General features: G+C 43.6%; 1 protein-coding gene across 5 annotated transcripts; it reads right to left on the minus strand.

Moving 5' to 3' along the window:
• Positions 1–1,523: 1,523 nt before the first annotated feature.
• Positions 1,524–25,896, minus strand: mrtfba (myocardin related transcription factor Ba). 5 transcript variants are annotated; one of them, XM_039616473.1, is made up of 17 exons: positions 25,738–25,896; positions 20,618–20,699; positions 18,914–19,148; positions 12,986–13,051; positions 12,767–12,822; positions 12,589–12,664; positions 12,239–12,400; positions 11,933–12,096; positions 11,715–11,843; positions 11,366–11,613; positions 10,630–10,801; positions 7,757–8,776; positions 7,467–7,574; positions 7,194–7,343; positions 6,963–7,097; positions 6,697–6,757; positions 1,524–5,438 (listed from the first exon to the last, which is right to left on the minus strand). In XM_039616473.1, the coding sequence occupies exons 3-17, from the start codon at positions 19,068–19,070 to the stop codon at positions 4,939–4,941; spliced, it is 3,204 nt and encodes a 1,067-aa protein (XP_039472407.1). In that variant the 5' UTR covers positions 19,071–19,148; positions 20,618–20,699; positions 25,738–25,896; the 3' UTR covers positions 1,524–4,938. The 5 variants fall into 5 exon arrangements, with proteins under 5 accessions (XP_039472407.1, XP_031604668.1, XP_039472405.1 ...); XM_031748808.2 differs by having other exon boundaries at positions 18,914–19,152; XM_039616471.1 differs by lacking the exon at positions 25,738–25,896 and adding an exon at positions 25,592–25,675 and having other exon boundaries at positions 18,914–19,152.
• Positions 25,897–26,525: the final 629 nt, after the last annotated feature.

A 26,525-nucleotide genomic window follows, 5' to 3' on the forward strand; every position in this document is an offset into this window, starting at 1 on the left:
TTTCAGTTTGTCTAGCTACACTGGATCACCACTAGAAAAGTGGTGAACCTTCTAAGAGTGATCGGCCTGCTAAAATTACTGTAAGTGCTCATCGACTCATCCAGCAGGTGATAAAGACCCAGAACAACATCCAAAGAACTGCAGGCCTCACTTGTCTCAGTTAAGGTCAGAGTTCATGAAAGAGACTGAGCAAAAATGGAATCCACTGAAAAAAAGGCTTCATCAAACATTTTCATGAAAAGATTGTCTGGACTGATGAGACAAAAGGTTGGAGTCCCATTACATCTGGCGTGAAACCAACATGGCATTTCATAAAACATCATACTAACAGTCAGACATGGAGGTGTTGTGTGATGGTCTGGGGCTGCTTTGCTGCTTTCCGGACCTGGACGACTTGCTGTAAGTGACGGAACCATGAATTCTGCTCCCAAGAGAATATCTGTCCCTCAGTGTGCGCCCTGAAGCCTAAGCAGACTTGGTTTATGCAGCAGGACAATCGTAAATAAACCAGCAAGTCCACCTCTGAATGGCTCAAATTACTAGTAAGGACTCAAATTCAACTGACATACTTTGTAATGATCATAAAGAGGACATTAATGTTCAAAAATCTTCAAATACGGCTGAATAACAACAACTGTTCAAAGAAGAGTGGGCCAAAATTCCCCCACAGCGATGTGAAAGATTCATTACTAGTGATTACAAACACTTTACTGCAGTTCTTGCTGCCGGGTGGCACAACCAGTCATTAGGTTTAGGGGTAATACTTTTTCACACAGGGCCAGGTAGGTTTGGATAACGTTTTATACCTTAATAAATTAAATAATCTTCTAAAAACTGAACCTTCTATTTAGTTGGGTTATCTTCCTTGAATGTTAAAATCTGTTTTTATGATGTGGAGCATGAAGTGTGAGAAATATACAAAAAAATTAAGATACCAGGAAGTAAAAATACTTTTTGACTATACACAATACTGTATACTGACGAAGCTGACCATCCGTGTGCGTGTTCATAATTGTTACTCTTGATGCAAACAAATGCACTCACCATCCACTTTGATACACCTGTTTAAATCTCCTATATCTTAACAAGCAGTTAATCAGCCAATCACATTGCAGAAACCCAATGCATTTAGCCAAACAGACATTTGGGGGAAAAAAAACTGCTGAAGTTTAACCTGAGCACCAGAATGAGTTAGTAAGGTGATTTAAATGAGTGTGACGTGGTTGTTGGTGCCAGACAGGCTGATCTGAGTATCTGACAAACTGCTGATGAGCTGGGATTTTCCCCACACAAACATTATTAGTGTTTACAGACAAAATATTTTTCAATACAGAGAAAATATCTCTGGGTAAAATGCATTGACGTCATTTAAACGTCACAAAGCTCAAACAGGCTCTCTAAACATGACAGAGGTTACTGTCCTCAAAAGGCCTTCGCAGTCAGCAGATCTCAGTCCAACAGAGCATCTCTGGGATGTGGTGTAGTGTCTGCGCAGCCGACAAATCTCAACATGGACCAAAAGGTTTTCACAGTACACCAAATTTTTATTGACACATAAAAGCATACAGTACTTATATACATCTTTTTGAGTATTTACAAAATAGAGAGCCCATGGATGTTACACATGTATAAAAATATGCATTACATCTATATAAATATGTACACAATGTGCAAAACATATGGCGTTACAAACAACAAGAGGCATGGCATGGGAGGCGGCGATAAAGAGAGGGGACTCTGGAACTACTAACAATGCGAAGCCTTTGTTTTTAACCTTTCAGCGTCAATCTGCGATTGAGGATGGAGCCTCTCAGTGCCTCATTTGTAAATTAAATATCCTCCACAGAGCTTTGTTCCACCAACAAATATACAGTGTTCACAGGATGATAAACAGAGCAGGTGAATAACGACGAGCAGGAGCAGGCAGCTGAAGTCTAACAAGCAAACAGCAATGTTCAGAAAACCTGCAGGAATTCTTCCACGAGAAAAATGAGTTATTTAAATCCTGACACCCTCCCACCCTCCCTCCCTCCCTCTCCTGGATAATGAAGTGCGTCTGAACTGTATTACTCTGTAGTAAAGGCTCTTACACAAATAAAATCAAGGCAGGATCTGACATACAGTACAGCATACGTCGAAGGAGAGCAGCTATTATTGCTTTTAGCTGTCCTTGCCTGGGCTAGTCAGCAGCCATAATAGCGAGCTGGGAGTTGTGTCGCATCACAAACGTGTAGATTTACTGCAGCAAAGAGATTTATGTTTATCTGATATGAAAGATTTTGTCTTAGAAAAAAAAAATATACACATAAAACAAGATTAAATGTTTAATCTTTTACTTCAAGAGAAAAGAGATACAAAAAAATAAAAAAATGAGAGTGAGAAATGTAATGTTTCACTGCCTTTTTGGCAACAACGTATCGAACGTGACAGCCTTTAACGCTGACAATCAGAAGGAGGAAAAACGCGTTGAACGTGATCAGCTAGTGACTTTCACCTTACGTCTTACGCGTCGCAGTGCGCTCCACAAAGCGGAGGTAAACGAGAGGACGGGATCATCTCTGAAGGAGCGCGAGCTTGATGAGAGTTTGCCAAAACAAGCTGAAAGACGAAACAGCAGAAGCTGAGAAGGAAGTGTGTGCAGCATTTGGCGTTTCTCTTTTCGTTTGGGATCCCAGCAAATCCGCGAGTCCTGGCCTGATCAGGTGGTGGACAGAGTCCGCTCCGGCCTCCACATCACGCCTTTCACAGGCAAAAAAATCTAAACATTTTTGCCTAATTTGCTAGTTTTTCCTGTTTCTGTTACCCTGAAGTATCAAAAGCTGCTGTTGAAGATGTGCCGTGAAGCCACAAAAGAAGTGAAACATCGCCCTCTAGTGCCTACAACCATAATAACAGGATGTGGTTAAAATGTAAACGTGATTTCACTGACTGATATAAAAAGAAGAATAAAAAAAAAAGTCTTATATAAAAAAAAGTCCCACACAGTTACACTGCATCTGTCCCAAAAACATAAACAAACACAAAGAATTAATATTCAGGTGAGTGAACTTTGATGCCTTCAATTAAAAAGCCGCCTTCACTGACTACTTCCTGCTGTGCATCACACTGTAAAGGTGTCTGCGTTTCTCTTTTTTAAACTTTAGGACTCCAAATGAACGACACAGATAAAAGAAAAAACAGTAAAACAGTCATCGGGAGCCTTACGAAGAGACAAATTTGGAATATGCAAAGCAGGTTGCAAATGACTGGAGTTGGGAGAGGTTTTGCAAATTCCTTTAGACAACTTCAGGGCGGCAGCCGAGTTTGAAGCAGCCAGAGGCCAAACGCGAGTACGATCATGCACACGGTGACACGGCTGTACATGCAAGAGACGGAAAGACAAAGACAAACAAACAAACAAACAAACAAACACACACACACACACACACACACACACACACACACACACACACACACACACGCGCTTCTCTCACACACTGCCCGGAAACTGACTTTGTCTACAAGCCATAGCAGCTGATGTATCGCCTCTTTTTAAAATAGCTGAATATTACTTTAGAGTGTTCGGATTCCTCCAATCAGCAGTCGATCCCGTATTGAAAAGGCTTGTGAACCAAAGCAACCCATCTCTTTTTTAAAAACTAGAACAATTTCCTCTCCTGTCTCACACACACAAAGTGCAGGCATACTGCGGGACACCCAGATTTAAAGCTCAAAGACATCTTCCGATAACTGGCAGCACACCTATTACAGATGTGTGTCTGCAAATTGATACTTGTTCCCTTTCCTGTTTTGCTAATCAGAAGAAGGAGGAAAAAAAAAGCTGCCAACTTTTTTTTAGAGTTAAGTCCCACTTTTTGATATTTTTAAAAGTACATTCAAAATATGCGACTTGGACAACTGCAGTATCTGCGCAGCCAGTGGCAACGTGATCTTATGTCACAGTTGTGACGATCGCCTTGGATATGCAGTGTTCACATTTCCTTGTTCTGAGGTCAGCGAGGCGCGTCGTCAGATTTGTGCGCCTCTTTAGTGCATAGCTCTCACGTCGATGGGAGGAGCCGCCGCCTCCTCCTCTCGTCGTGTTGTTCTTTAGAGTCATTGGTTGATCAGCTTGACTGATGGGAGTCATCGATAGGTCAGGAGAAAACAGTCACATCTGTTACAAACAAATCACGGAGCAGTGTGAACAGAGGCTCGACTTCAATCAGACATTCCTTCACTCCTCAGTCTGGCAGCTAGCTGAGTGTATAACCCCAGGCTTAGCATCGGGTGCGTCGTTATAGAGAATCAAGTCTCCTTTTACTTTAGTCTGAGCCTCCAGTCATGTTGTAATCACCAGCTTTTCTAACCTAGCATGTGACAGCATTCACGAGTGTAATTCATATCAGACCTTCAGGAACTGTCTGACACGTTGATCTATCACGATGAGTAAAACAGATGCAGTTTCCTCTACCTCTACTAGAAATGATCCCCTCAGCTCAGTTTTCTTAGTGTGGTTTAAACTATTTACAAACAGTCTGTTCTTCCATTCAGCATTTGGCTCTGTCTCCTTGGCTCTGTTTATGATTGCTAAAATCATGACATCAGATACTAAAAAGTCTATTCTGATTAAAAATCCCTTTATTGCAGCGCAGCGTGACCGCAGTCACCTTGCGGCGGACGCTTTCCTGGCCGCTGAGCCGTTACGGGACTCTCTCCTATAGCTGTGCAAACTCCTGCTTGTAGTTCTGCTTGGATCAGCCTCTCTTCCTCTAGAGTAGTGGGAATATTACAGATGGTATGGATGTACTGGTAAGAGTGGTATGGCACTTAAAGGCCATGTTTTCTCCTTTTATGTATTATTATTACTATTCTTTTTTTATTTAAGATCTCTGCAGCCTTCCCTTCATCCATCCATCCATCTTTCACACTTCTCCATCTTCATCATCCAAGCCTCCATCAGTCCCAGTGCAGGTCATGTGTATCCAGGAAGTCCGCTGGGATACCCAGTGGTGTAAGCATGCCGCCAGGAGCCGGCGGCATGGTGAGGTCCAGCCACTCCATGTTGTCCAGGGCCGGGTCTGACAGGCCCATGTTGAGTGAGGACGGGGGCGAGGAGGAATCGCAGAAAGACAGCTCTGATGTGTCCATGGGTGAGAAGGGCTGCTGCTCCATGAGCTGGGCCTGCAGCTCCGCCATCAGGCCCTGTGTGCGAGGGTCTGACGCAGACGGCGTCTCGGCCAGCGTCCCCTCTAGAAAGGCTTCCAGCTGATTGTCTGTGGCCAGGGACGAGAGACCGGGCAAGCACGGGTTCACAAGTGCAGGAGGAGGGGCTACCTGGACCTGCGGGGGCGGTCTGGACAGGACGGTGTTGACTGGAAGGGTGGTGATGCTGGCTGTGACAGGGAGAGTCTTGGGGTGAGACACCGGCGAGTTCTGCTGGATAAATGGAGTGATTTCTGCAGGCACGAAAACAAAGATCAAATAAGGATGTAGGTTAAAAACTGACATATTTAAACACGTTAGTTTGTCCACAGTGGATCTAAAAAACGAGCAGCTCGCAAGAAAACTTCAGGAATTAAAAAAAAAAAACTCATTTATAAAGTGATCTTACATCGTATCGGTTTTTAAACAGAGTTCAGGCTGTAGAAATAAATCACATCCTTTAAGATCAGCTCAGGTAACCAATTATGAGGCTTACTTATGGGTCAGTAACTTTTGGGCTACTGCTCATGAAAAAACAGCCATTTCAAAGGATGAGTTTCCTTCTTTGATCATTGATCTGCTTGTGTGCTTTAAGTTATCGTCTTATTGCATCAGCCAATCTCTCCTAAGCTTCAGGACATGGACTCTTTCCCTGATTCTCTCCAGCAAAATACAGTTTTAAATGATTTGTTCCTTTAATGCTCACAAGGCATCCACACACTCATGTAGCAAAGCAGCACCAAGCCTCTGCCCCTCTGAAAACATGAGAGCTGCGCAGTTAAAAGAGTAACAGCGACTCTCACATGTCTACACAACTTTGTTCTGGAGCTATCAGCTTTGAACACTTGTACTGAGTTTTTAGTTGGACACACCAACAAAGATTTCAGAGAAGTTATGGAGGTCGGTGTGGCTGTGTTAGTGCTCTCTTTAGGTTCTTCTTCACTTCTTTCAAGATTGTGCGTCACTCTCTCTGTGCCCACTCACAAGCAGAATAGCAGTGGTGCTTTGTGAAGTGGGTTTTTTAGGGATGTGCATCTCTAATTTATTGAGGTTTATTTTTGAAGGAGGAAAGCCTCCACAAACGTCCCTTCTAATCTCGTCTCATTAACCTTAAAAACAACTCCTAGAAGCTTTAAAAGAAGTCGCTGTCATGGTGATTTCAGAGATCCTCTCCCTTTTTATTAGTCTACAGTGTGAGGATGATCGGAGCATTTTATGATTCATCAATGCAGAAAATGTCAAATTCACATTTCCAAATTACTTGAGTAGAAGTAACCCCTTTTGGCAATCTGCGGTTTACGTGGTCTCTGTCATACATAATATCCAAAAGGCTGATATCAGATCAGCCACAATCAGCTCAAATCTGCCAATTTAAAATGCGTGCTATCAAACTGACATCTAATCTGCCCACACAGCAGCTTATTCAGTGTTTCTCTGACACTTGGGGCTTTTTAAACTTCTTCACACTGAACAGAACGTTTTGCTTTGCACCGTCAGTGTGCACCAACTTACCTCCGCTCTCTATAAGGATGTCAAACAGGTCGTCCATTTGCTGGCTGGTTGCTGTGGGAACCTGAAAAGACATTTAAGGACGTTAAGAGACTCGACGCTTTGTAACCAAAAATGAAAAAGCTCCTCAAGGCTGGAAAAACTGGAAGTATACGCCTACGTTTTTTTATGCTTCTTTGTACTCTGCACACATCAGTTTCAGCAGTGTGTGTGTGTGTGTGTGTGTGTGTGTGTGTGTGTGTGTCAGCTGTGGCTTGTTTTCATCTAACCTGTGAAACGTTGTTGATGTGAAGACTGCGGCTCTGTTTGATGGCCTCCTCATAGCGGGGAGGCTCTCTGGTCTTAGGAGGCTGGGGAACCAGGGAGGTGGGCTGGAGGATGAAGGTGGGCTGAGGAGAAGAAGGCTGCAAAGATGAGAGAGAAAAGATCAAGTCAGATAGAGAAATATGTGAAGATCTGAAGAGTTAAGTTCAGAAAAATGCTGAATTCCTTATAGACACCTTATTGAGGGGCCCGTTGGAGATTTGATGGTTGGGTGATGCTCGTGGAGAGAGCTTATTCTCTGGGGAGCTTCTCAGAAAGCACTGGGGATTCATCTCAGGTCTACTCTGGTTCTCCAAGCCAGCAGTGTTATTGCACATAGTCAGAGTCTGCCAAGACATGAGAGAGTCTGACATCAGACCTCTGTGCATCACAGGTCTTTGCAGCATTTATGTAGAGCTTTAGAGAATAATTACTAATCTAACTGGAACTACTAATGAGACGTGACTCACTTGTAGCAGCGGCTGCTGGCTGTGCGCCATCTCCATCTTGGTGGTCTGCAGCTGAGGGACTGAGGAATGGACCAGGCCTGGGTTTGAGACTGTGGCCTGGAGAACAGGCTAGTGCAGAGGAAAGACATGTGAGATTTTAAGACCTTAGATTTACAGAGATTGAGTTGAGATGGTTCTTTCTAGATTTTATATTAACATTATCATTAATAATGCTGAGATGAGTTTATAGTAGATCAATATGCTGTTACTTTTTGACACCCTCTGCCATGCTACGCCACTGGCTCACTCACCTGCAGGCTGACGGTGGTGCTTGGCAGCTGGATTGCAGTAGCGTTGTTGGGCAGTGAGACTGGAAGGAGGATCTGGGTTCCAGCTTGGCCAGTTGCTGTCAACAAAGTCTGAGGCTGACCCAACACCTGGGAAACACCACCCGAGTGGCTGATGAAGAACTGCTGCAGACTGGGGGGTGCGGGCTGGGACTGTGGCTGGGCCTGGAGTTTGGGACTTTTCTGGGACTGCGAGAGGAGCTGTGGGCTGCTGGTTATTTGAGGCTGACCTGAGGCCTGGATTTGTGTGATGAGCTTGGTTTGGGTCTGCAGCGGCTTGCCAGAAGAAACAGTCACATCCTCCAACTTCACCACTCCTGGCACGGGTGCTGAGAGTGCCTGTGAACCCAGGATTGAGCTTGGGATGGCAGCAGTGGTCGATGAACAGTTTGACAGGACTGCACCTTCGACTTTCACCAGGTTAGAGTTGAGGACAGGAGGAACAGAGTTCACAGCAGCTCCCGGAGCGATCTTTGGGGACACAGAGGCAGAGTCACCCTGACCTCTTTTCTCCACTTCCAGTTGCATCTTCAGCTCCTCCACCAGCTTCTGCTCCTGCTCCAGCTTCCTCATCAGCTCTTCTATCTGCCGCTCCTTCTCGTGGAGCCTTCTGTCCTTTTCCTCTGGGACTTTGAAAGACGGTGAGGACTGTTGCCCTACCGAGGTCAGCATTTGAATTTCAGACGGACCCTCAGACATACCTACATCCTGCTGGAGGGTGGAGAGATCAAAAGGAACAGGTGAGACAGGCGGTGTAGAGCTCATGCTCTCTGGAGCCACCTGCTGGACTGGGACTACACCAGGCGTGGTAGTTGTGGTAACCTCCATGGGGATGGCAGATAGGGTAGTAGTGGCAGGAGTGGGAATGCTGGCAGCAGTGGTGCTGGGATTGTCCTGGAAAGGCTTCAGTCTTTCTATCAGATCTGTCTTTGTTCCCGACACTGGGAGGCCACGAAGCTTCAGCTCTAGTTTCAGCTCGGCCACCTGGGAAGACAAAAGGAGGATCACGTCAGCATCAGATTTTAGACTTTAGTCGTCTATTTTTACAGGAGCAGTTCACTCTCTTTGGAAATGTGCTCATTTTATTGCCAAGAATTAGAGGAGAAAAAAAGATTAATATAATTCATCTGTGTTTGTTAGATTTGTAGCTGGAGACAGCAGATGGTTGGCTTTGCATTAAGATGCGGAAAAATGTGGAAACATGTTGGCTGTGCTTAAAGGGACAACAATCCACCAAACAGCACGTCTAAAGCACATCATATCTTGCATGACTCATGCGATGATCCATCATAAAACCAACAAATACCAGCCACAAACGCCCGGCTTCATATGTGCTGCAGTTTTCAGGCTTTATGCTAAGACACGCTGCTTCAGGTTGGAGTTTCTGATTTAGCATGCAGGCATCATAGTGGCATTAATCTTCTCTAATAACGCTGTAATAAAGCAAATACCAGACTTCAGCACATTTCTGAATGCTTAGCTTTACGATAGGGAGCTGATTCACAAAGGATCATGTTTTTGTTGTTGCTCTACTTCTTCTGCTCTTTTGGTAAAATGAAAGGTTTCCACCTGAACGGTTAAGTGAAGTTCTCTCATTTTAGAAACATTATATGTTGGACTTCTTTATGTTTTTTTGTTAAGATTTATTGAAAAAAATGACAAAACATAATGGGAGTGTGGCGACAGCGCAACTGAATGCTGGACTTGATTAATGGAGTTTTGCCTACCCCACTACAATCATAGTTGTGAGTCGTGAAAAGCAAAGATTTCACTCTTTTCACTTCTGTGCAGACACAGAGGGGGTGAGAGACACAGAGGGGGTGAGAGACACAGAGGGGGTGAGAGACACAGAGGGGGTGAGAGACACCGATGGGTTTACTTTCACCTCAGATCCATGTATTATGCTGCAGTCACACAGGGCGATGGTTGATTTACCAGACTGTAGTTAGTCAGTGGACGTATCACTGATATCAGGTCAAAAAGTACGATGTATTCAGTCACCACCGAGTCTTTCCTACAAACGTAAGTACTGTGGCACCTACACCTACAGGAGCTGCTCAGCCACACATGAATCTCCCAGCGTGCAGTTTTTGTCCTGATGTTAATGTTTGGAACGCTGTAGTTACTGAGTCAGCACAGCACAACTTTACACACTTTGTGCATCAGCACTCTGCAACTTTACATGATGTCAAGTTTTTAAAATGGTAAATGGCCTGTATTTGTATAGCGCTTTACTCAGTCCCTAAGGACCCCAAAGCGCTTTACACTACATTCAGTCATCCACCCATTCACACACACATTCACACACTGGTGATGGTAAGCTACATTGTAGCCACAGCTGCCCTGGGGCGCACTGACAGAGGCGCACTGACTAAGGATTCAACAAAGGTCGCACCCACAGGAGCTGCCATGCAAACCCATGTCAGGAAGCTCACGGTGCACCGTTTTTGAGCTGATGTTAATGCCAGAGGCGGCTAGGCCTTCCTCTGTCAAGCAAGCCAGACTAGTTTAGACTTTTACATCTGCTCATGGTCTGACACTCTGTGGCTGAGCTGCTGTGGTGTCCACTGAAAATTTGATTGTGGAATATCTAGGAGGAAATTTCAGGAACTGACTTGTTGCAGGGTTGCATCTTATTATAGCAAAACACTCCAATTCAGTCACCTCTTTAGAAGGCCCAGTTTTTTCACAAACATTTATAAAGGCTAAATGCACAGCTAGGTGACACCTGCAGCAATGGGACTGAAAAAAAAAACTGAATTCAAAGATTAGGGAGTAGTCGTCCAGTACTTTTGTCTATGTTAGTTTTGCCTGGGAATGTGATTTTGAACAAATACCTTCATCTCCTCCAGGTTGGCAGGCAGGACACCGGGTTTGCGGTTGGACAGTGAGTTGTTTTGCCGGGCCGATGCTGAAGGCAGAGCAGCAGGGGGAGGTGCAGTGGGCAAAGACACCACAATAGAAGTTGGCAGTGTGCTCCCACCGTTATTCTGACCCTCTGCCACAGGTCTGCAGCAGAGAGGGGACGGAAAAAGACAAAGAAAGATGAGGTGATTGTTTTTTGAGGAAATGTTTTCTGAATTACAGGAATATGAAACAAAAAAAGAGGAAGTGGACGTGGGAGAGAGGGAAGGTGTTGTTATAGAGACAAGAAAGGCAGAAAGAGGAAAACAAGGAGAGGAAATCGGCTCAAACAGCCCATCCATCCTGTTCTTGCCTCACTAACAATGCCAGTCAACCAAATCACAGGCCAACAGCGATTTCAAAGACAGCTTCGCTACGCCGCTGCTGCCAGGACTTTCACGAAAACAGCAGCTGGTTCATCAACATCCTGTTAGTTATTAATATGATTAGGCACAAGCCTGTTATTGGAAAATCGCTGATGGCCCTCTGTGTTGAAAACAACAATATCTGGCTTTGTTTCATGATTAAAAATCAAATGTCAAGCAAGCCAAACTAGTTTAGAAACACAAAAAATAGAAAGAAACCTGTCTGAAGTACAGGTAGAAATAAAACAGCAGAATAACAATGGTTTTAATGTTTACATGGGGGGGGTTTGCTTTGCACACGTACTTGAGTGGTGCTGGTAATATAGTTTGGTAGTTGTAATGCTGCTGCTGCTGGCTGAGGATCTGCAGCTGGAGAAACAGCTGCTGTTGCTGCAGTAAGCGGGCGTATGAGGAGTCCATAGGTGCTTCGCTGGCCTCCTGCTTCTGGTCTGGGGGAACATACTGGTGGTACTTGAGCTTTTTCACCCTCGGCTTCGGCTCCTTGCCCTTCTTACTGCGACTCTTCTCTGAGGGAGCTTTCTGCTGACTTTGCTTTGGTGGAAGGAAACGTGGAGGGAAAAAGTATTAACATGTGTTAAACTCAACAACAGTCAGAGAAAAGCAGAAAATGGAAACAGATGTGTTGTGCTTACTTTCACCAGTGTTGGGCCTGGTTTTGGAGGTACAACTGTAGCGACTGGATGAGTGAGGGTGACAGCTGGGTGGCTGGCAGGCGGCTCATTGGTGGCGATTACTTTCATGAAGTCTGTTGTTGGGAGGGGCTGCAAAGAAATAACGGGTGGAGGGGGACACACTTAAAACCTCCAATATCACTGTCGTTAAATAACAACAGTCTGGGCCTCCAGCTGACCTGCAGGATGGTGCTGGGCAGTGCTACTGGAGAGGGCGTCTCGGGTCCTCTGCTCTCCACCGGTGAGGGCACAGAGCTCTGGGACTCCTGGCTGGCCGGTTGCTCCGGGGACAAAGCATCATTGCTGTCTTCCTCAAGAACCTTGGGATAATTCACCTGGCCCACTGAAAGATGATCACAGATTTGTATTTTTTACTATTATCAAAGGCCTGCATGGTGGATCAAACAAAGACATCTTTTTGTACCGATGAAGTTAAACGTAAACTAAAATCATGTATAAAGGGAATCGGCATCACTGTATCTCACCGATGATGGCTTGTTTAACGCTGGAATCCACCGGCAAAATGTTTTTCTCCACCAGCTCCATTGGGCCCGGTCGCTGGGCGATCTTCTCGTTGAGGTTGTCTGCTAGTCGGGCTCTCTTCAGCTTCATCTGAGTGGCCTGTAGTGAAGGTTCTGCTCCGGTCTCTGGGGATGACAATGACAAAAATCAAATCAGCTAAATGCTCTAATGTCAAGTTAAAAATACATCCTTTCTTGCTTACATATGACATCAGTCTTTCTATTTCAACACCTTAAAGCACCACAGGAAACAGTACTTAAAGCCTTGTTAAAAAAAGAAGTTTGTGCATTGTGAAATAGACAATTATTAGAACCTTGCAGGATGTGCATCCTGACCAGCTCTGCTCTTTCTGGACGACTGCGGATCTTATGTTTGAGAAAATTCTCAGTCTGGAGAGGAAGGCAGACACAGATCAGTTAATTATTTAAATTTTACTGTTACCAACAACAACTCAAGTTTACATTTACGTAGTTTTTTTCCCCCAAACTTACCCGGGCTCTCTCCAAGCTGCGAATCTGCCCGTGGAAAGCTGCCGGACTCTTCAAAGCTGCAATACAAAACATTTTCATCAATCTACTTTATTCACAAATTATTATCATCATTTTTTTAAATGTCTCCTGAGTTATCAGTATGAACCAGGGTACCACTTTGTTATTATTTCCCACCCACGCCACAATAGCTTCCAGCAGGTGGCTGTTGCAGTTACTCACGTGGCATAATGCCCTGCTCCACCAGCTGCTCCCGGGTTCGCCTCTGCTGGAGTCTCAGCTGCAGCACTGAAAGCAAACATGGAAAAGCAAATTTAACTGCAATGTAGAGAAAAAAAGATGAGAAATCATGCTTAATGAGAACTACGAAAGCGGGGAAATAAAATAAGGAAGAAAAGCACAGAAAACTCAAAAGATGACGAGAAAAACTTCTCACTAATGCAACTCATAGCGTACTCATTGTGCTGACGTTACGCATATTTTCATGTTTAGGATGACTGCACAGATTTTCACACTACATGCTCTGCAGCTGATCACATCTTTACAAACAGGGTTAAACAAGGAGGTGCATGCTAGCATGGCGAGTCTCTCCCAGGTATTATAATTCTGGCATTTTAGGCTGTTCAACCTAAGACCCTGTTATTGTTTTGTTACTTCACTCCTCAAATCTGCCTGGTAAGACTCCAATCGTGACTGTAGCAGTCGCTGCTGAGGGATGGGAGGCAATAGAAATTCCCCTGTCATAACTCATCACTGACAGCCTGCAGTGTGAAGATCTAAAGCACAGCTATCTCTTAGTTAAACAAAGACACACAGACAAAAACACTCACGACTCAATACACAACATTTTGTTTCATTATTTTGTTGAAATGTTCTGAACTACATGAAAAATCATGGATAGGAATATTAATAATGGGATTATGTGTTTAAAGAGATTCTATCAACCATTTATTCACCTTTGTTTTAAAAGCCGAAAGCCAGTCACATCGTCTCGACCACAGAGTAATAAGACCATCCAAAGAGCTTGTCCTCCCACAGTGGTATGTTTATGTTACAGAGCCTTTAACCCCTCCTCCACCTCTACTCCCACTACTCCCATCTTCACTGAAACCAATTTGAGATGAGCTCGTTTGCCTCGTCTGTATCGTCAACACATCATATAAGACGTAAAAGTGTTTTTGTAACTGCAATACACTACAGGAAGCTACAGGAGCAGTATCGCCTATATCGTCTGCTAAGACTGCATTTAATACTAATGAAGAAGAACGGAGTGCGAAACGGGAGGATGGAAGAAAATGTTAAAAATAAAAAATAAAAGTGTTGTTTTTTTTTGTGAAAGCACAGAAAACAAATTTAAATGCAGAAAGTGCAAAGCATTGCCGCTGCTTCATTACAAGCATTTAAATGCTGCATACTAGAGCTGTGATGTCATCACTGAACGGCGCCGTTTTAGAGTGCGGAGCGTTGATACCTCGTTTATGCTGCTGTTTGTACAGTAATGTTTATGTTAGCTTACCTGTAGGAAGCTTCTCAGAATGATGTTTGCTAAGCCAACACGATTTCAGTTTTGTTAGCTAATGAGTGAAATATGATAGTAAACCATTAAACAGGAGCAGCTACACCGTCTCAGCATTTATTCCAAATAACTAACCTCTTCAAACTAAAATTAGGTAGTTAAACTGTGGGTGGGATCACAATTAATTAATTAATTAATTAATTAATTAATTAACTAACACTACACCATCTGGGAAACTATGTTATACAACCAAATTAGAGATTAGTAACGTTCTTTTCTGATTCTGTTCTACTAGTATAGATGAGTTTGTGCTGAAAAGAGTCTGCACCTCTCAAATGGCTGAAGTCACGACAGATAGCATTGTTATCAGCAGCTGGGAACATCGTCTCAAAGATAAGAGCAGGCCTCACTCCAGAGCACGTCCACTGAATCATCTGGAAACTTTGGAAACTTGTTATTTTGGACTGGAAAATAAAATCTTTTTGATTGAATTGGAAGCTTTATTTGAGCCATTTTTACTTTCCTATTTGCACATAATTTTTTGTTTAAATACTACGAGGACTTTAAATAAAAATACTAGCCATTTCATTTTTCACAGCTGATTATTTTAAAATTCATGTTTCCTGGGTCATTATTTGAATTTGCTGTGAGACGAGACAACAGGGTGACTTCAGCAGGTGGAGCCTGGAACAGGAGGTTTGCCCAAAAGGAGCAGAGATAAGAGTTATTGAGATAATCGTCGACTAATTCAAGAAAATTTGCAGATTAGTCGACCTTAAAAATAATGTTTAGTTGGAGCCCTAGACCAGACTGCACTAGTTCCTTAGAGTTTCAAAGCAAAAAAAAAATCAAGTTGCTGACTCAGCACTGCCAGACACTGAACGTAAAAAGGCAGCAACAACTGCATCCTCAGCAGAAATCGCTTCTCTCAGAAACACCAGCACACAGCTTTAATGGAATTTCGTTAAGAGAGACAGTAACATGGGTGCGTATACACTGAGTGGGAGTTGCAAATGCCCACAGATTAGGCACCGGGCACAAGTACACTCACTTCTGTATTCACAGGAAGGGACACGTCAAAATTACTCTGAAATACCAACTCCTACGACACAACAGGAAACAGCTGCCTCACCAATATTCTGTCTTTCCCATCTGTTTACCGCCCGATCGTTTTCATAACTGATGCTCATTTTACAGACGAAACTGGCATTAGCGGCACCGCAGCCCCGGTCAAACATTTACAGAAATCACTGCCGATTGCAAAAATCAGTAACGTGGACTCTCAGTGCGCTCTGTAAACACTGCGAGCGAGGTTTCGGTGGAGGCATGTATGCTTAAAGTGATTCAGTTAAGACTTCCAGTAAACAGCGTTGTCCCTCAGACTGACAAACACACGATGACCTGTGACCTCAGCAGTGTGAAGGAAAACTGTGGATGATATGAATGAGGCGTTTATGCGCACACACAGAACCCCACACAAGAGAAGGAAGTAAAAGAAATGAGTGGTGCTAAACCAGTACCAGTGCCACACACGATATATACTCGAGATATTATGTGTAAGCAGAAAAATCTTAGGAAAGAAACACTTTGGAGACGCAGTGCAGGTTTGACTGCCTTTGTAAAGCGTTTGCTTTGCCTGCGCCTTCAGTGCAGCCTCCCTGCTCAGATTTGCTAAACTAAAAGAAATTAAAAGATAACTACTTAAAGGTTTAAAACTCAGGACACCTTTGGATTTTAAGCCCTTCTTTAAAGTGTTCCTAAAACAATCTGCAGCAATCAGACACTGAAGGCAAACTCGTGAGATAAGAAGAAATGAGACAGGAAAAAACAGCATGGTTACTGTTAAAATATTTCAATGCTGGACAGTACAAGTGTTTCAGAGTACGGAGGAAGTGGAGACAACCAGGGTGGAGTAAAAGATAAGGTCTTTATCACAGAGGCCCTGCTAAGTTCCAGTATTCTGTATGAATCAGGCATACTGATTGCTTCCCGGCTGCAGCTCCTAAAATGTGGAATAATTTGCCTTTGCACATACGACAGGCCTCCTCTCAGTCTGTTTTTGAAACCCACCTTTGAGATGTTTTTATTCTATTTTTGCTCTATTGTCCTTCTCGTTTTACGTCTTTCGTGTATTATTCTGTACAGCACTTCGGTCCTTCGTGGCTGTGTAACAGTGCAGCCTGCTCCGAGTGTCTTTGAGTTAGTGTGAGCTGTCCTGAGACAATTAATTGCTCACAGTTGTTAATAATTTTAACAGTAGGGAGATTACACAGCCGCTGGCAGAGGCGCACATTAGCAAACACCTTGACAGCTGCTTAATATGACGCTGAAATGGAAAGTGTTGCTGGTGAGCTCAGCAGTTTGTCAAAAGCACTCCTAACCACCGCTGTGTATTTATTTGGACAGTATTAAATGAGTAATGATAACATCCTAATGAAACCCATCATAAATAAAGATTGTATACTTTTTACTTGCAGACAGCACGCTTTTTTTTTTCTTCTCCTGAGCGACTGCAGGATTTCAGCAAGTATGAAATCACAGCCAACATCCAGGAAGCAGCACAGATGGGACGAGCTAAAGTTTTTACTGGTGTTCAAAGCCTTTGTGTTTCCTTGATAAGCATCAGTAAGAAATACAGATTCTTGTGCACAGCTTTTCCCCTCTCTGTGGGCTTCAAACTATTTTACATGATCTATATGTAAGCTTCAATATGTGATCCTAAAACAGAGAAATCATTGGTATTTGTGGACACGTGGCTTGTATTTATTTCTTTACTTGCTCTCAGTCTGATAAACAATAATTTCATAAAATACTTGATTAAATTCAGACACGTCCACACCATCTCTTCTACCAAAACCCTGTACAGGGTGGCAGGACAAACTTCACATCTTAGAAGAGAGCCAGAGATCAGTAATAACTACTGATAAACACAGAGTGTGAAAAGGTAACTTAAGAAGAAACACTCATTAGTGCTTTATGGGAAGTCCCCAGCAGCCCAGGCCTTTTTCAGAATAACTAAGGCAGGGTTCAGAGTCACCTGATACAGGCTTTATCAAAAAAGTAGAGATGGTGTCTGTTTCCTGTATCCAAACAGGTTCCACAGCAGAGGGCTGAAATCTGACACTGATGAACACACCGTTACTCTGTTGATCCAAAACTGATATTTCTGAGAGGCTTGCGAGCTGCCCATGTGACAGACCATCCAGCCATGAAACAGTTGTGCATTTCTGTATTACTCATACTTAGGCACGTCAGCCTGTCATGTGACATCCAAACAGAGACAGAAAAGTTTGTGAGTCGCAAGAGATCAGCCAGCGCTACACTTGGCTAGAGAACACGTGCGATACACGTCTATCACCCGTTCTGGTCCATTTCTTAAAACTGTGAATTCCAAAAATAAACACCTCAAGTGAGACGGACTTCCTGTTCAGAGAAGTCAGTTACTCAAAGCTAATTATAGATAGAACTCACAATTTGCAAAGATTAAAAGAAAATCAACAGCTTGGTGGAGATTCATTTTATTCTTATTATTTGTTTGCATATAAACTTCTGCTTACCAACTTCAATTTTTAGGCTACTTCCTTTTCAGACTCCTAATCTTTGTCAAAACAACCTCAAAACCCTTAATCTCCTCTCCCTCCAGACTCTCTGAGCTCGACACAGCTTAAGACTCAGAGCTGTCTGATGGCAGACAGATTAACACCTGCATGATAAAAACCAATATGAGAGGAGGGACTCTGCGGTTGGCAAAGTGCTGTGGTGGACTCAGAGGGTGGAAAGTATGAGGTGTGTTTTCTCACTGGAGGGGAAATGACAAAAGCCGAGATGATGAGTGGGTGCTACTACTGTTGACATTCCACAGAAATTTTCCACCGTCGAGCCCTTTCTCCTGCGAACTCCTGCCGCCGTACACAGCGGCGCAGAAATCCTACAGTCACCCAGAACGTGTTAAATCCCGTCTGGAGCAGCTTCGATTAAAACCCACTGCATTTGTTGACTTGCATCTGACGAATTAAGATTTTCTGGGGAATCATGATCAATACAGCAGTGACTGGACTGAATGGCTTAACTGGTCTCCATACGCCATTCTAAACCACGATTAGAAGCTGGCGGTGAATCGAACCCGCTCCCAAAGCCTGGTATTTGCATAGCCATCCATCAGTGTCATATTCAGTCCCGTGTGGATGCCAAAACAACACTGACACTGTGAGGATTTAGAAGCCGAGCTGGTGGAGGAATCGGGAGTTGAGGACTGAAGCGTGATTGGCTGATTGAGTGGAAGTTATTGATTGCACATCTTTGTATTTACATTATTGGACAGTGTGTGCGCGCTATCAACAAATGCAATCTTCAAGTATTTTGCATCTTCAGTTTACACGGTTTCTGCTGATTTTATCTACGAAACTATTTTGTCTGTGTTTTATCTGTATGCATGTAGCTGATAATAATGCGTGTCATTCTCTAACACCTTAGAATAAAGAAAGACAGAAAGAGGGATTTACACATATCACTTTTCTCCGTTTTTCACTCCTTTTTAAATAACGTCACTCAGCTTGTGCTGCAGCAGAGACAGGAAGTGTGGGAAGCCAACAGAGATGAACTGTGGATGTTGTGTGGCAGCAGTGTATCCTCACCATTTTTGCGTTCACTGAGCGGAGGCAGTGTGGGCTGCAGCGACAGCTCCTCCATCTCATGGGTCACAGCCTCGCTCTGGGGACTGGGCACCAGTAGATTTGACATCTCACAATCCCCCTCTGCTCCTAACTGCCTCTGGGAAGCCTGGGGCTCCATCCTGCCTCAGAAGGGGGTTGGGGAGGCTCTGAGGCAAGCAACCAACGGGTCACCGTCCCTGTGTGTAATGTCTCCCTGCTACCTGTGTAAGAGCAACAGGAAAGAAGAGATAAAGAGGAGTATCAGTTAAAAATCTGTTCTCAACAGGAGGAATGCGTCACTCAACGATACATTGTGGGCTCCTCGAAAGCAACGCTAATTCAGAATAATCAGCATCATCATCCTGTTGGTATGACTGCTTCACCCAACTGGTGAAATGCTAAGGGTGGCATTTCATTTCAGCCATCTGGAACAGCTCAGTCACAGCCCAAATTATTCATTAAGCCAGCTGGGTTGGCTATTATACTGAATAATCACTTCAAACCGCTGCTCAAAAGAAACAACGCCAATTTGTGCATGAATGTTCTCTCTGTTCCGACAGGCTTCATAATCCGGAGCATGACGTGGTTGTGGTGGTTTCAAACGGAGGGAACGGAAACATTTCGGGGAGCAACACAAACAGTTTAGTATCCATGGCGTCCCAACAGTCTGCTCGGTCTGAGCCATTTATCGCTCTCCAGCAGCACCCAAATCTATCCATTCCTGGACCTAAGCACTCTTTAATAACCATCCTGATGTGCTGCTTTTGGCTGAGAAGCACCCTGTTCCTATTGCTGCCTTCTTTTCTCCCCTCAAGTGTCAAAGGCATCACACAGACCACAGAGACTGCACCACCATAAGACATGCAACAAATGCTTGGACTTGAAATCAGTTTTCATTTATAAGTCTCTGCTCTCGCAGCGCTCCACTACACTGTTTTCCTTTAAGATCTGTGCCAGTTTCACAGACCAACATCAAGAGTCTGCAGCTCCATTAATCTGGCATTAAGTACTAACAGGGGAGTCAGTGCCAGTTAACTTGACATTTATTCTCAGTTGGTCCATGTTAACTGCTGCAACCACTACAAAATTCACCCCAGTCGCCAAAACTTTGGTTTCTAATCCATCACCACTCACTGCCCCTTATATGATGATTATGTGCTATTAAAACAACCTGGTTCAGCGATAATTCAGGCCTTGAAGTTCAGCAGTGTAACCTCAGTGGCTTTCTGTGGTAAAACTGCAGAAACAGTGTTTCACACAGTGACTGCAGAGGTCAGACATTTTCTAAGAAGGGTGCATGTGTCTAAAAAGAGACACAAGCCAACTTTTTAAGTTAGCTATTTAAATTAAGTACTTTGTAACAAAAAGCAACAGGGTAACATACTCCAGTGCATTTCCAGTGAGTCTCATCCTCTGGATGGAAGACACACTCCTGGACCGGTTATCCCTCCAGTCTGTCCAAAAGACCAGACTTAAACGCAAAAACTGCCACATAAACAAAAAACAGCCTTGAAATAGAGAAGTGATCAAGAAAAACGGTTGGATGGATGCTTGTTCCCACACTACTCGTTAAAACAAATGCAGTTTGTCTGTTAGCTTGCTGGCACGCAGCTGGGATGCTGCTGCAAAGAAAACCATCGCCTTGTGTGTTAACTGTATATCAGCTGTTGATGGGACCGTTCCTACCTGAGGAAGCAGCAGACAAGGGACGGAGAAAGAAGTCTTGGCTAGTTGCTGTGAAGAGTCACACTAAGCCATTGAGTCGAATCTGGAAGGAGAGAGAAAAACAAACATCATGAGAATGAAACTCACAAGTGCAGCATTTTTTCCTTTTTTTCAGATGACTCAGTGACACTGGACAGTCAGTGTATAATCCTACACCGCATTCAGTGCTACGCCTGTTTCACTAAAACTCTCTTCTGTTTCTGTCTGGTCATAATGGCTGTTACATTTAAAGGAGAAAAAAAAAGCAGCAAGCTTTATTTTTCTTTATTTCTGAAAAGCGGTGGCTGAATATTAGTGTGTTTTCAGAGCACCAGACCAGAGTTTAAGATAATACAGGGGCAAGAGAAACCACACTGGGAAACAACTACTTGAACCTAATGAGAAATTCGATCTGCAAAACATGGTGCCACTGTGATGCTGCTTTAAAAGGTGCGGCGAATAAAACAGATGGTAAGCACCACTTCAAAATGCTGCAATGGAAGCGGCCGACACTCAAAGCTTCATCTGGGTCTGAAAAATCACGTTCAAACGTTGCACGGAAGACATGCACACTATGATTGTCTATACAGACACAACAGAAACTGTAGCTGTGGTGCAGCATCATACTGCAGCATGAGGCAGAGAACAGGAATCAATCAGCCACACAAAGAAGCTTTTAATCCACTCTGAGATGTGTGCAAAGTAGATAACTTAATTAGGATAAGACTCATGCATCAATTCACTGACACTCTGGAAAGATAATGGCCTTGTGCCACATTTCTCATACTGCATGCCCATGTACATACCCGTGCTTCTGTATGGCCTGTTTGTGCAGTGAAAATGATGCTTTTATAAAAGGTATTCTAAGTGCATAAATGCTAAAAGTTGGTTATTTTAGCCCATTGCTGTGTGGCTGCTAAGCAGTATGACAAGATCTTAATACCTGATATAAACAAGGACCTTCAGGCACCTGTGTGCCACATCAAGTTGCTCAACTCTCCACCATGCAGGGGCCAAACAAACAGATTTTGTGCATTACAGTAAGATTGCCAGTTATCTTGTTGATGTAGGTTCCTCCCTAACAGCAGTAACAAATGCAGTTTAGCATATATTAGCCTGTTCAACAACTTCACTTCAAAAACTTACATCGGTCAGACTATAAAAATGAAGCTAGATGGATTTCATATCACAAGAGTGAACGGCAGGAGAGAACAGCAGGGCAGCATTCCAGCAGCCAAACCTCTGTGACATGTGCGAGTACATGTTGAGCGAACAAGTGAGTGCGAGAAAGGGGGAAGTGAGAGAGAGAGGAAGGGCCCTACAACTGTCGCAGCTGAAGAGGTTTTGTGGGATAAACATCGGTGGTGCCCCTCGCAGAATCAAAGAGCAGATCCAGATGGCAGGCGCAGCATGTTGCTGCGCCCTCTGTTCTTTTAATGGCACAAGGCAACAAGCCGCGCATTCTTCATCAAGGGGTAATGTGCACACAAACACACCTCTAGAAACAAAAGGGTGCTTAACATTAGCGAGTGAGTAGCCGCTACTCATTCACACAGGTGATAGATGTGCCGCACGACTGGCTTCACCTTCCAGATGCAGAAGCTGCATGTATATTTTACTGTTTATGATTCTGCCCGTGGGCGTGTTACAGACACACAGACCACTGTTCGGTGCAATCACAAACACATAAACAAGGACACCCTTCGCTTCCCTGTCAGCACACATTTGTCATCCAGTTGTCTCTACAGTAATGTGCAAAATAAGATCTTGAGCAACGCCTCACTTCTTTATATCGTGATAGGAAAATGGGTGCAGTAATTTATTGAAATGTGTGCAAACACACATGGAAATGGATTATAGGAGACTAAAACAATTTTTACAATTCCAGTGAGCTTGAAAGTCAATATTTGTTCTACTGCACAGGCTGAACTCTCTTAAGCAGCCTTGTCAATGTTTTTTCCAGGAAAAGTTCTCCAGGCTTCTTGAAGGACACTCAAAGCTCTTCTTTGATCCTGCACAAACACTGTACAAACTACGAATGTACAATACATCAGTTTGAGTTAATGCTGGGCTTGTTGATATTTACAGATGGCAGTGGCTAAAAAGAAACACTTTTCACACGGGAATTCTGAACAATGATGCAAGAACCAGGTTAGCACACCGACTGCAGTCGTCTTCACATGTAGCGCACAGCACGGGATGGTCACCTTAAGACAAGCACATGAGGGAGCTGCCCGGGTAGGACATGAGCAGGCGGGAATTCACCGAACAACTACCACTGCTGTGCTCACGTGTACTTTAACTTTGCATTGGTTTTGGACAAAGACCGTTTAATGGTTGATTTGCCTGCATCAGATTTCTCCCTTCTCACACGCAGCACCATTATGCAGTATTTACGAAAGTTCAGGGCTGCGGCGCACATGTGCAAACATCCATTTCAAACCAGTTCAGACATGATTATTGTTACAATGTGTTATTTTGAGGAATTTCCCTTTCAACAAAATAAATGCCTGTACAGGGTGATGACGACAAACACAGTCAAGTTAACTTTAAGTATTTGCATAGGTAGGGATGAAGACAGCGAAAGGGGTTTTCAAAGCATCTGGAGCTCAGCCGAGGTACCATGGAAATAACAGGCTATGAATGACTACGCCATCCTTAGATCATTGTGCTTGATAAACTAGAGCTAAAAATAAATCCTCCTGGTGAGACTTCTGAAAAGTCAAACAGATTTCAGTTTTCAGATGGTGGTTCGGAGGCATTTCTCTACATTATCAATGCTGACTGGACATGTTAGCACAGTGCGGTGTTCTCAGCTAAAGCCAAACGAGCCACAGAGGATTTTAAGATTAACTAAACTAACACTGGCTTCAAGTTTTATCTGTGTCTGATTATCTGCAGTGTGACAAAAGAAGATCATTTGGGTAATAAGTCAAGTCAACCAAGTTGTCCAGGCTGATGACAGAATGTGGGTGTGCCTGCTGCCTTAGGCTCTTGTTTCTCTTTCACTGCCTTATAAAAAAAAAAAAAAAAAAAAAAAAAAAAAACAGGCTACACTCATGCCATACAGGTGATATAATTTATGGCATTTTACCGGGAACAGTGTCTTGATTGTCTTGATTCTCTCAAGACAATCAAGACACTGTTCAAAAGATAAGCCTATACAGAAAAAAAGACAACATTTCTTAAGCAGAGAGCAGGATTCTAGAGGTAAAACATTTATACAATATTAAAAGCAATGGAAAGTGTTTTACAATCACAATAGTTTTGCAGCCATCGCTGCAGCCACAGAGATATGTACCCACAGCAGTTGCAAACATGCCTGAAGAGAAGTTCATGGGCCACCTTACAAATAGCCCTGTAGAGAATCCCAGTGATAAGGCAGCCACACACACCCATTCTCTTAAACAGCCTGAGATAACTGAAATTCTGAAACTAGGCAGGAGACCTAGTGTCCACACAGTCTTCATAGAAAAACGCACAGACTGAACATCACCTCCGATTAACTGCCATGTCATGTAGTCCTGTTTAGGACAGGCCTGTTTGGCATGGCACAGCAACAAAAAGAATATCAAGTACTCTTTTTTTCTTTTTCTTTTTTTAAGTCACAGCATGCTATTCTTCAGTATGAAACCAGCTCAAACACTAGAACAATGTGTAGGGCGTACATGAGAGCCGCTTTTGAGCAGTTTGAGTCTGCAGATTTCTGAGCCTTCAACAGACCAGAGGTCTTGCCGGACAAAAACATCTGCTTTTAACCAGAGATAAGACAGGAATTATGTCATCACCCTGCCTCATTCAGCCACAGTCACTGCTCTGCTCTTGTTTCCCCACAGACACACATGTGGTGTCGTTTCCTTCCTGGCTGCCTTAGGGGACTTTGCTCAAAAGATCCCCTTCAAAAGAAGGAAAGAAAGAAGAAAGAACCCGTACAAATAGACCAGGTAAACCACACTAAAAGTTTCAGTGTGGTGACCGCTAAGCAAAATTAAAACTGCGACTCGGAGGATTTATAAAAGCCCCTAATTTCCCAGAGCATTGGTCTCTTTCTTTGGCCTGTTCTATTTTGCATGACAAGCACCGCAATACTGGAAACCGCAGTACTGTTGCAAACTAACCCTACACTAAAAGACAGAAAAAATAACCTACAGCCTCCGTATATTTCCGTTCCCATGCAACCATATGCACAATGTTTAAGATAACGTGAATAATTCACACTTTACAGTGACACGCCGCCTCTGAATAAACACTTCCTGCCAGTCTGCATGACTCACACACAGACTGTTTGGATTTGGTGCACCACAACCTCTAGACATCTTTATTTTACTTCTATTTATTTTTACACTTCATTAGACTAGGAAGGCTGGAAGAGAACATGCCGGTGTTTGCGTAAGCCAGAAGACTCTCTGCGACAGTATTAGTTGAGAAATTGGCCTGTCGAGTGTGCGGCAGCCTGTTACAGCAGCTCTGCTCATTCTGAGTTTCTTTCTTTCTTATCTTTTTTCTTCTCGTAATTTTTATAACTAACGTACTAGTTTTCAACAAATTTCCCACCTGTGGGACTAATAAAGGTCATCTTTATCTTTAACACACTGTATGCCATGCCTTGCAATTCAGACAGTATCCACAGTTAGCTAGAAGGAAACGGCTGAAATAAAAACACACCTTGCACAAACAACATACTCACAAAAGGCTAGTCTGTTTAAGCAGCAATATTAGATTTTCCCGAGGGAGTGTTACTGAGTGAGACGGCTGGGCTGTTATCGCAGCGGCGGAGGCGAGTGGGTGTGGGATAAGCTAAGGCTGGCTAGCTACTTTAAATCTGACAGGTGAGTGAGTTACAGACAGCGATGACCATAAAATATAATGGAGCGCTTTCATGATTGTCATTTCTAGGAACGGGAATAAATACACGTCCGGTTACAATCAAATGACCCTTGTCCATGCTTTCCTTACCAAGCCACGCTCTGCTGTCTCGGTCTGCATATCACGAATGCTCCTCAACAACAACCTCCTCACATTTTCTCCAGTTAGCTCGCTCCAGCTAACACGGGCTAACATGCTAAAAACAAGACAGCGCCGCCCCGGGTTTGTGCTCTTACCCAAATGTGACGACTTCAAAAGCGAATCCATCCGAGCCGTGGTCCGCAACGAGGTATCCAAATTGCGTCAACGGAATTATGCTAAGTATTCAGTTTTTTATTCGTCTAGCTCTGAGATTGAAGTTTATTTCGCGGACTAAAATGGCTGCGACTGGTCTAGGTTCGGATGCAGAGTGACGTAATGACGTTGTCGGACAGGAAGCTCGGGAGAGGTCGGCAGGAGAGGCCAGGGGTGGTCCTCTTCACTGGGCAGCATGGTCACTCCTTAAAAATCGGAGTTTCTCCTTCAAAGTACAGACGATTGCAATATCATGGATACGTAATTGGAAACATATGTCAACAAGACCAAAACGAACAAAAAGAAAACAAAAAACAAACATAAAACGTGACTTTAGTCCTTTGGTATGTTTTGAATATGTTGTATAACTTTCCACAGAGTAGACCTGCACTGTGAAGAGCTGAAATCAGATCTCAAGTGCGCTGTGTGATTTTTTTTTTTTAAATAAACAAGTCATGGCCACGAGATAATTATCAGTGTACATGATTTAGAATGGCCCCATTGTCGTGGAAAACCAGCTTTATTCTGATTGGCTGCCCGCCACAAGCAGAAAGTGTAAAAACTATTGGGTGGGGCATCTGTGCTCAAAGAGTCATGTCCCTGAGATCGGATCACTGTCATGCACCAGAGCCAACAGCATTTAGCATAGAGGGGTTACTTGTACATATACTGATATCATTTTAAATAAATGTTTGCTGTATTTAATATGAGCATCCCCCACTGTAACAGT

The sequence above is a fragment of the Oreochromis aureus genome, linkage group 8 (genome assembly GCF_013358895.1).
Source record: "Oreochromis aureus strain Israel breed Guangdong linkage group 8, ZZ_aureus, whole genome shotgun sequence".
Lineage (NCBI taxonomy): Eukaryota > Metazoa > Chordata > Actinopteri > Cichliformes > Cichlidae > Oreochromis > Oreochromis aureus.

Excerpts from the sequence above, each read along its gene's own strand:
- mrtfba (XM_039616473.1), bottom strand. The coding sequence starts at position 19,070 with ATGGAGCCCCAGGCTTCCCAGAGGCAGTTAGGAGCAGAGGGGGATTGT. Across the intron at positions 7,575-7,756 it reads GCACCACCGTCAGCCTGCAG|CCTGTTCTCCAGGCCACAGT; the intron begins GTGAGTGAGCCA and ends CCTCTGCACTAG. Across the intron at positions 5,439-6,696 it reads CATCCTTATAGAGAGCGGAG|AAATCACTCCATTTATCCAG; the intron begins GTAAGTTGGTGC and ends TCGTGCCTGCAG.